Below are 11,546 nucleotides of genomic sequence, written 5' to 3' on the forward strand. Positions count from 1 at the left end.
TATTTCATCTCACCTGAACACAAAGGGCTCTGACAAGGTGACTGACTGACTAATGGGGTTATTTACCCTCGGGACTTCGGTTAAAAACCATTGCCCGAGCACACTGCTTAACATAGAACTCTGCATAAAAAGCCGAAAACGGCCATAAAATGGACAGCCCGATTTTACTGGGCTGTACCATTGGTATAAATATAAAACTTTGCAGTGTTGGTGCGGTGCCTTAATAAAAATCTATTGGTTTAAAAATATATAACCTTTATATGAAGCGTTAAAAAAACGCAGTGCTATACAGTGAATAGGCCTAACGCGGTTAAAAAGCGGCGTTTTAATTGGTTGATCCGATTATATAACGATGGCGCTGATTGGCCGAAATTTCTTATTAAGGATTGCCAGTAGGTCAATCCGTTTTAAAATAGATTTTCCCACGGCTGACTTTGTACTTTTAAGAAAAAGTAAACAATAATGGTTTATATGCAACAATATAAATGAAAGAAAAAGAATGAGTTAATCCAAAAGAACTTGGAGTTGTTTTATAGTATTAGATTACTATGTTTTTGTTACGTTACTGTACTTATTATTAATTTATATCATTCATATGATGTTGTTATTGTATGTTATTCTTTGTATTGTTTTTTAAGGAGGAGAGAGAGAAAGAATAGCCCAATTTTTATAAGTAAAGATGGTGAAAACACACATACTGTTGTATGTGGCAGCATCATTACCAGACCCACTGTTCAGTATATACTGCAATGGGTTTGTTGGAGTCTTTAAACTTTATGATCTGTGGTTTAAAAATTTGAATCCAAATAGGACTATTTTAATATATTAATTATAGAAAAAAGGAATACACAGATGTGTAATATGTTTGTGTAACAAAATAATAATATTTGAGGGTTTTCCAGATCACAAAGTGGTTGAACATTGCCACAATATGTTTACATGCAAAGTCAAATACCATTTTTATGTGTATGTTTAAAGTTTAAACTAAACGCCAAACAACAAGATCTAATCATAAGAGAGATATGTTTATATCTAAGAACATTTATTAATAGGGATGCCAGAGCCTGATTTAACAGCTCTCAAATGTAGAGTGAAGTTGCATGTGCAAATGCAATTATATGAGAAGGAAAGGAAAAAAAAAAGAAGACAATATATGATATCACATAGAGTGTGTAACTCTCAATTATATATTAATATTGCAATTGAGTATTGAGTTGTTAAAAAATTAATGAGTACAAGTTTATGTATGTGGCTCAATGTTGAACACTTGCAGACAGGGAATATAGCCGTAATGCTCCAACATAAGACCCTGTCTGTATGGAACTTAAGGAGGATTGGGCTATGGAAAAGAGAGATCCCCCCAGAGTGGCATTAAAACAATATTTAAAAGTGGGTTTAGTAATAAACCCTTATATGTTAAGGGCAATAACTTACGTGTCTCCAAACGGTCACCTTCATAGGGCCACATAAAAATTAAGGGTAAGACAATGTACTTTACAGTTAAAAATAAGACAAAAACAGCTAAATTTGTACAAGATGTACATTATTTACAATATGTACAGGACTATATGCATTTATATATTTAAAATACATGTTGCCACCCTGGAGGGTTGAAAGAAGGAGAGATTTTATGGAAGTGTAGGCCGATGTGGGTGGGGGAAAAGAAGAGCCAGCAGGGGTGGTGTCACTCAGTTGTACTAAGGGAGGTAATTGTGATGATGAATTCTACAATGGTTGTTTCCCCTGGACCAGAGGGAGTGCACGGTAAATGAAAAATAGTTTGTATACTATTGAAGGAAAATTGATAATGGTAAAATGTAAAATGGTAAAAAGACCAAATATTACCTAGATACGTTAAGATAAACCCAAAAACTCTAATCTATCCAATATTATTAGTATACTGATGATAACATTGGAGGAAATAATACTAAAGTACCTTATATGGTATCCAAAATGACAATTAGACAGTAAAACCGAGTCAATTTGCTATATAAAATAGCAATTTAATATAAAAAATTAGGATATTTGCTATAAAAGTAGCAATTTTAACATGAGTTAATGCAATAATAATAAAATTAAGGCAATTTGCTATATAAAATAGCAGTTTTCACAAAAATAAGGAAATTGCTACACAAGATAGCAGTTATAATAATCCTTAATGTGCTCCAAGGTACAAGATTAGTACTTTCAGCAAGGTCGACAATACTTTGTCTTAGATAGGGCTAAATAGGTGTTTATAATGGTATAAGGCCCTGCACCGTGCACTCCAGTCCGACATGGTTCTTCGAGTTTGAAGGGGAAAGGGTGGGGTGTCAAAGAGGAAGGGAGGGGGTGCAATGCAGCCAACAATCCCAGGTTACTGGACAGCCTCGTCCTTTCTTGTAGTAAGAAATGCCATAAAATATGATTATATTAAAAAACTGAAAAATGTAAATGGTGGACTAACGTCATGCTCTCATAAAAAATGTATTAAAATAAAGAAGACCAGGTCAATGCCATTGGCCTGATTTAGAAAGGGCGGGGTAGAACAATAAACCCATTAAAAACTAAAATAAAGGTTGTGTAAAAGCGACACAAATCCAACACAATTATTTGATTACATCAGGTTTGTGCAGAGATTACACATTTTTAAAAGAAAACAGTCACAAGACTGTATAATTAGGTGGGTGTTGGCTGCTCTCCCTCCCCCAATGACCTAGATTTTGTCAGTTATTTGACAATCTAGTAAGTATTTGGCAAGGGCAGAGAAGACCGGGCCCCTAGCTGCTCCCTTGGGGTCTAGCACGTTGGTAAGGTTAAAAACTAGTCCATGGGAGTGCAATGCAGCTTCAAGGTGGTCCCTCTGCGCCTTATGGTTAGGACAGTGTAGCAGCATGTGGGGCGCAGTGAGAGGTTCCTGGCACCTAGGACATGCAGGGTCTATACCGAGGACATACTTTCCTGCGCCACCGGGTAATAGGGTGGTTCCCATCCTCAGGCGCGTGATGGCTCTGTCAAGCACAATGCTTGCCGAGTATCTGTCAGGCGGCCTGAGGGTTTTCGCAGGTCTAGTAAAAGTATGTCGACGGGAAGACAAATTGTCGGTCCGGAGATTCCACTCGCCCAAAACAAATTTCTTTGTCAGGGAGTAGATCTCAGAAGGTGCCAGGGGTTCCCCAACATCTACGGCCCCCCTCAAGAGGCCCTCTTTGGCCCCCCTGTCGGCCTGTTCATTCCCACTGATGTTGACATGTGCTGGACACCATACTAATGTGACCTTTAAAGATTTATCTAGGCACTGTTGATGAAGTTCCAAAATGCTAGCTAAAATATCAGGCCTAGATCTGCTATTTCTGTTTTTTATGGACTCAAGAGATGACATTGAGTCTGATAAAATAGCAGTTTTAGTAGGTTTATTGACCAATATCCAGCACAGAGAGAATTTAATTGCCAAAAGTTCTGCTGTAAAAATAGAGAGATTGTTGCTGAGCCTGTGCGTTTTACTAATGTTTTTTGAAGGGATTACAAAAGAGTTGGCTACCAAACCAGAGTTAGGGCATTTGGAGCCGTCAGTGTAGATTTTTAGATGCTCAGCATACATATTATCTATAAGAGAGAGAGCTTCTGACTTGATGAGTTGTGGCAAGTCAGTTTTCGTTATTTTATTAGAGAGTGATAGGTCAACATCAATGGGTCCAAACGTCCAGGGGGGGGCCTTGGAGGGTCTCAGGTCTGCTACATGTACCTTGTCGAGACCGGCATCCTCAACCAGGGTCCTAATACTCGCACCAAAAGGTAGGGCGACATGCTTACGCTTAAGTATTTTCCCCTTGACGAAGGTGCCAGTCCCGACAAGTTTGTTTACGGGGTTTGAACCATGCCGAGACTTAACCCTGGCCCAGAAATTGAGGGACTGTTGTTTTCTACGCAAGTCAAGAGGTAACACACCGGCCTCCTCCTCTAGCAGTGCACCCGGTGTACAGTTTAGGGCTCTCAGAGCTATCCTTAGGGCCTTGTGTTGAATGGCATCAACCATTTTTAGGGCGTTTGGCTTAGCACATGCATAGATTTGGGCTCCATAATCTAGCTTTGGACATATAAGGGACTTGTAGAGTGTTAAGAGGCTATTTTTATCTGATCCGAAACCTGTGCCTCTTAACATTCTCATTAAATTTAGGTCCCTTTCGCACCTTTCTGCCAAATATTTAACTGTTTATCTAGGTACATACCTAGAAATTTCACCACTTTTTCAAAGATAATTTTGGTGCCGCCTAAATTTAAGTCCAAAGAGTGCTGAAATTGTTCGCCAAATAGTACTCCTACTGTTTTGGTTGGAGAAATTTTGAATCCCCATTCAATTGCCCATTTCCATATGGAGTCTAAGCCTGCTTGAGCCCTCTTTTGCAGGCGTAACATGTTAGACCCCTTTAACCAAGTGCCTGAGTCATCGGCAAACTGGGAGATAACCATTCCTGAGTCTTTTACGGCATCAGGTAGACCGTTTACGATGAGGGAGAACAGAGTTGGGGATATTACGGACCCCTGAGGGGTTCCGCGGTCAGTTATGGCTACCTCTGATAACTCCCCATCGACCCTGACCTGGATTTTACGGCCCTCTAGGAATGCTCTGAGGTAGTGGAAACAGTATCCAGTGATTCCATAGTCAGCTAGCTTTTTTAGTATGCCGAAGGTCCATGTTAAATCAAAGGCGGCCTGAAGGTCCAAAAAAATTGCTAATACTGATTGCCCTTGATTTTTTGCAGAGAGAATATCATGTTGTAATCTAGCTAGCTGATCAAGAGTAGATCGCCCCTTCCTAAAGCCAGACTGGAAGGGGTTTAGTATGTTATTTGATTCCAATAAGTGTTCTAATCTATTTTTGACCATTATTTCTAGTAATTTACCTGCATGTGATGTTAGACTTATTGGTCGATATGAGTTTGGATCATTTTTGTCTTTACCAGGTTTAGGAATTGGAATCACTGTGGCCTGCTTCCACTCGGGTGGTATCCTGCCTGTCCTATACACCTGATTGAATAGGTTAAGCCAGATTTTTAGAGTTATGGCTGGCATATTTTTAAACATTAAATATGCTATTTTGTCAGGCCCCGTGGCGGTGTTGCTCCTGCTGTTAATGGCACTTAATAATAGTGAAAGGTAAATTGAGAGGCGTGCTATTATCCCCAGGCTCATTTAAAATATTTCGGTGCTCAGTCTCAAACCGCTTTTGATAATTCAGAGTTTCAACGGGAAGGTTTGAGTCACTGGAGACAGATTGGAAATGTCGTACCAAAAATTGAGCCTTGTCCCTTGGGGTAGTGGCAATTTCGCCTTTGTATTTAAGTAGCGTTACAGGGGTGAATGAATTTCCTTTAATTCTGTGAATTTTTTGCCAAAAATCCCTAGTATTTTTCTTATTAATGATAGCTGAATCACAGAATTCTTTCCAATTTTGAGTTTTTGCGTCCAAAATAACCCGCTTTGCCTGATTTTCGAGGGACCTATAATTAAGAAGATTATGCTCAGCGGGGTTCTTTTTAAGAATTTTTAAAGCATTTTTACGATCCTGTACCGCATTGGAGCACGCCTCATTCCACCACGGGACCCTATTTCTGGCTTTGACCTTGCCGGAGGAGACCGGTATGCTACATTCCGCTATGGACAGTATCCTGCTGGTTAAGTTAATACAAAACAGATTTGGATCCTGGGAGTGAACATCTGCAAGGGAGAGATCTGAGCAGAGGTCCCTAAACTGAGCCCAATTAGCTTTTTCCAATAAAAACTTTTGCTCCCCTGAGCATTGAGCCTCAGTCTGACAAGGTGAACTGTTGTGATCACCTTATGTCTGGCACTCTGCGGTGCACCCTTTCCATTATAAGCTTGTTACCACTCTAGGCCAAGTGCAATCATGAGTCACAAGGTCTAAGAACTAGGTCACCAGGTCAAATATTAGAGAAACATTGATACAGCTCTGAGGCCATATTTGTGATAACATTTTAACGAAACTTAGTCAGAATTCTTATTCAAACAATATCTAGGTGAGTTTGAAGCTGGGTCACTTGCAACCAACTAGGTGACCTGGTCAAATCTTGGAAAATACTAATCTAGGTCACCAATAATAGAAAAACCTTGTCAACATGTTTAGGTTATAAGGTCAAAACTTAGTTAAACCTTGTCAACATGTTAAGGTTACGTGGTCAAAACTTAGAAAAACCTTGTTACCACTCAAAGAGTCAACATTTTTTATTCAATCTTTATGAAACATAGAATGTTTATCTTGACAGTATTTGGACCAAGAATTAATCTGGGTCTTTCACATCTAGAAATTAGGTCAGTATGTAAAATCTCTAAAATAATTCTTACCTCTGTAGTTGCAAGTTGTATGATTCAAGCTTTATGAAACTTGGTCAATATCTAGGTCTCATTCATCTAAAAACAAAGTTATAAGATCAAATCTTAAAAGAAACTTCATTATAGGCCACATTTATGACTGAGTCTTAATGAAACTTAGTAAGAATGTTTATCTTGACAATATAAAGGCCATGTTCAATCTTGGTCAAGATTGATCAAAAACACTAGATCATCTGGTCAAGTCTTCATCATTTGGTGTTGGTCTACTCACGTGAGCGCTTTAGGGCCATGATGGCCATCTTGTTCAACTATATATCAGTTGAAATTTTGAGGCAACATTTTGAACAAATGTGACGTAGATGGGTATGTGCGTTAGCTTCTCGTATGGTCACATTGTGTTGAACAACATGGCAACCAGAGTTTCAAGATGAACAATTGTCATGCAACGTCTTTAAAATCTTATTTGGCATTAATCAGGGCTTTTTTTCTGATTTTGTGAAGCGGCCCTGGCCCCCTCACATTATGAAAAAATGAGTCATGAACTTTTCAAAATTGTGAAAAAGTGAGTCGCAAACTTATAAAAATTGTGAAAAAAACGAGTCGCGAACTTGTACAAATTGTGAAATTCAGTTTTTTAAAAATAAGTATAGTAAAAGCATGTTTAATACTTGCATCATATTAAAATGTCTTTAAATAATGCATTTAAATCATATTTTTATTGCCTTGACACTTTCTTTCAACAAATAACCACTTACATTTTGATCAACAATATTCTTATTGGTAATCTTTATCTAAAACCATAGACAAGCCTAACTTCTGTAATATCTTGTCTCGCTTATGTTAACTATTAAATCAAATTGTAATTTTTAATTGTGAAATGGCGGTTTTTGACATTTTTGTCACAGTTAAAATGGCTTTTTTTTTTAAGGATTGTGGCCTTGCTAGATTTGTGAAATGTCCATGTCAAAATTGTGAAGTGGCTGTCCACGGCCATTCTTTAAGAAGGAAAAAAAGCCCTGTAAATTACTTACATGGCAAATTTGGGACCTTCCATAATTAAAAAAAAAAGAAAACTTATTTAAAATCATTTCATAGCAATATACTGTGGTTGGTCTACCTTAATACTTTATTATTTTGATTTTAATAGTGAAATTGCATTATATTCAATAGAGTAAGTATCTACTCATACTAAGTCAGGCTTTTCTTAAAGGATTTTTTGCTTATAGCAATTTATATGCACAGTTTTGAAAGTGCATGCGATTTACTTTTGTGACAACTTTTATAAAGCATTGGCTTGCTATGTGGACAAAGTATTCAGTTATATATTTGTCAAATAAGTGTCGATAGTTCTAGCTCAATTACATTCTGTACTTTGCGAGTGTTATCTACTTAATATTATTAGTATTTAACACTTACCTTCTAGAAGATTAAAAAGAATAGATTTTATCTACAATATGTTTGTTTGTATTTGTCCTTCAACAAAATTAAAAGCACCAAATGTATTAAGGTTATGAACATCATTTTTTATAGAAAAGACAAGAGAAAACTATGTAACAATACATTTTGATAACATTTTTCTTTAAAAAGTTTAGAAAGTATATTAATGGTACTAAGATTATCAAAAACCTTTTATTTAATGCTTTCCGGTGGTTTATAGAGAAATATCAGTGAATTAAAACTGATAATTTCACTGTTTCAAACAGTGAAAATTATCAGTGAGAATTATCGATAATTTTCATTGTTTACTGTGAAATGACGTCATTTTTTTGACGAAATGACGTCATTATCCCAGCAAAATTCGTTAGTTAAACTCTTGAACAATGTATATACACTGTGAAAAATGCATTAAATAAAAAGAAAATTTGTTGGATTCGGTGGATTATCGACTTTAATTCACTCGTGATCATAGAAAACATATATTTTCACTCGTGGCTGCGCCACTCGTGAAGATATTATTTTCTATGATCACTCGTGAATTACTTAGTAAAATCGATAATCCACCGGATCCAACAAATATCCTCTATTTCTTATAGGAAAAGACGAGAGAAAACTGGCAGAAGGTGTTCTATGTGGCAGCAGGTGTGTACGTATTTGGCGCAGTGTTCTACGCCATCTTTGCGTCCGGGACAGTACAGGCATGGGCAGTCACCAAGGAGACAACGGAACATGGGGAAGAGGTCAATGTGGAACTGCTTGACTACAAGGCGACAAATGGAACGAAAAAGGATCTTGAAAATGGTGGGGCCTCTGATGCTGATCCTATTGTATAAGTAGTCAATGTTTAGGGGCCTTTTGCTGGCCTTTTTGATTTCCTTATTAGAATGCTTATAGCAAAAGGCTACTTAACGCATACATGCCTGAATTTTTTAGGTCCAAAGCGGGACATTCCATAAAAAATTGTCGGGACATTTGACCAAAAAGCAGGACACCTAAAACGATCTATCATTCCACCTTTACTGTAGTCAGTATAGTACTAACAAAAACTCTTGATACTTTTATTCAAGACATAAAACATCTGATATGAAGCATGAAATCTAAAACATAATAACAGTTTTATTAAATAAGACATTAGCAAACAACGAAGATAATATTCATCTTTTTAGAGTACAAAATCTGGAACATTACGACAACAATACTCATTATATTACTTTCAATGGCAAACATTAACGCAGGGGAGGCTATCCAGTACACTGAAAGTACGGGTTACAGTAAACTATTACAATAACACAAGACCACTTTTACTGTTTGTTGCGATGTTTTTTTAAGCATGTATCCATGCGCAGTTTGTTACCACAGGTGGAAGTAACGTACCCAGGATAGTATTTTTCATATATATATTTTTAGGAGCCCAATGTATTCAAATAAATATATAAAATCATGTTTAATGAGAAAAAAATTGACAAAGAGCCATGAAAAAAAAAACCCCACCCTCTGATATTGGAATCATAACAAGGTCATTAACTAGACTTCATTATAGACCTGTCTTCGCGGGCCGCAAAAATGTCAAAAATAGCTTTAATCCAAAGCATCCCTTGATCCTACTATGGGCAATTGGACAACCTTTCAAAAAAAGTTAACTTCAAAAATATCTGTCCAGCCGTTAACTCACAGTCGGTCGAAAACCGAGCAATATTTCGAGTCCGTTTGTCAACACGAATAAATCTTCTACAGACTTTCAAACAATATTTTTTAGTTTTTGTCCCTTAATCGATAGCTCCCGTCCTATTCCTTTGAAACAACGAAGCGTGTCAAATAATGCATGCATATGCAACCACACACCCCTAAAAACTTATTCCAATACAATCAGAATGATAAGTAATTTCCATTTATTCACATTTATTAAAACATCGTTGTTGTTGTTGATTGGATATTTATGTGCCTGGCTCTGTCAGTGTAATTTACTGCTAAGCCGGGTTCAAGAGCGATGGCTTCTTTCGTTTTCAAGTAAATCAAATTTAGAGTTAAAACAGTTGTTGCAAAGAAAATATAACATTTTGGAATTAGTTTTTAGAGGTAAGTGGTTGCATATGCATGTATTATTTGACACGCTTCGTTGTTTCAAAGGAATAGGACGCGAGCTATCGATTAAGGGGCAAAAACTCAAAAATATTGTTTGAAAGTCTGTAGAAGATTTATTCGTGTTGACAAACGGACTCGAAATATTGCTCGGTTTTCGACCGACTGTGAGTTAACGGCTGGACAGATATTTTTGAAGTTAACTTTTTTTGAAAGGTTGTCCAATTGCCCATAGTAGGATCAAGGGATGCTTTGGATTAAAGCTATTTTTGACATTTTTGCGGCCCGCGAAGACAGGTCTATAATGAAGTCTAGTTAATGACCTTGTTATGATTCCAATATCAGAGGGTGGGGATTTTTTTTTTCATGGCTCTTTGTCATTTTTTTTCTCATTAAACATGATTTTATATATTTATTTGAATATATTGGGCTCTAAAAAAAATAAATAAAAAAAATACTATCCAGGGTACGTTACTTCCACCTGTGTTTGTTACTTGTCAATTGTCGCGGCTTAATTGGATTAGGGTCAAACTGTCATGCATAGCACCTCGTTGTTTTTAGCTTAATTGGAGTAGGGTCAAACTGTCATGCATAGCACCTCGTTGTTTTTATTACAATTACACCCAATTACACTAGAAAGGATGGGTATCACTTATTGGACTGTTTGTTGCAATTTTGGTATATTGCACATTCGGATTATCCCGCTATTTTGGAACTAAACATTGAATGTAAAAGACTCATTAATGACGTAGAGTTAATTTTACAAAACAATTGTTTTGTAAACCTACAAAACAATTGTTTTGTAAACCGTTTCAAACAAAGACAAAAACAAACACATTTTCAACATTTATTTCATTATAATACAACTATCGATAGCAATAAGCGACCACTATCTTGAAGACCACCATGGTGTGAATGCCTAATAAAATCAATAATTAACCGATAAATCGCTGATAAGGTGTCATAAACAACACTGGTACACATGAGAAGTAGAATCGGATTGTTAACTGGGGGCAATAAAGGGATTAGCGGTGGTAAGTGTTAGCAAACAGAGCTTGAATAGCAAATTTTATTGGGAACCTATAGACCTTACATCGTTTTTTACGAATGTCGGGACAAATCGTCTCATATCGGGACGCCCGGACAAAGGGCCCAAAAGCGGGACTGTCCCGCCGAGATCGGGACGTCTGGCATGTATGCTTAACGACATTAGATATTGAAAAATTGTGATTGCTAATTTTCTGAATCTCTGGTACATTTATCTGGTACAGGAAGAATCTATCTCTTCGGATTTTTTTTACTGAGGTCTTATTCTTTATAAATATGCATACAGGAAAACTTTTTAAGATGATGAATGGACCTTTCTGAGTATTTCCTTGGGGGACACTTTTATACTTGTACATTTTGACATATGTAATATTATCATAATAAAATACTTGATTCATATAATCAATGTACATTTAGTTCAAAATTGTCCAAGGTCAGTAACTCAGTATGGGTCAGTGTGGCAATTTAGTGAACTTTCTGATATCCATACCCACTTTGCAATTAGGCTTTATCAAAGCTAAAGAAAATAATATTGTATTAAAATTAATGCCCAGTTATCTACCGATTTTCCAAGGATGTGATCTTTTATTAGTCCCCTACCGGTTTAACCGGAGGGGACTTCTGGTTTGCTGGTCTGTCAGTCAGTCACACTT

At 36.8% G+C, this 11,546-nt stretch overlaps 1 protein-coding gene across 1 annotated transcript in view; it reads left to right on the forward strand.

The window, feature by feature from the left end:
• Window positions 1–9,123, forward strand: part of LOC127842574 (sialin-like) — a 28,583-nt gene extending 19,460 nt beyond the window's left edge. The window contains exon 10 of the mRNA XM_052372138.1: window positions 8,364–9,123. Within this exon, the coding sequence (XP_052228098.1) occupies window positions 8,364–8,600 (237 nt within the window). The 3' untranslated portion in view covers window positions 8,601–9,123. The remainder of the gene's footprint in view (window positions 1–8,363) is intronic.
• The last annotated feature ends 2,423 nt before the right edge of the window (window positions 9,124–11,546 follow it).

The sequence above is a fragment of the Dreissena polymorpha genome, chromosome 8, assembly GCF_020536995.1.
Source record: "Dreissena polymorpha isolate Duluth1 chromosome 8, UMN_Dpol_1.0, whole genome shotgun sequence".
Taxonomy (NCBI): domain Eukaryota; kingdom Metazoa; phylum Mollusca; class Bivalvia; order Myida; family Dreissenidae; genus Dreissena; species Dreissena polymorpha.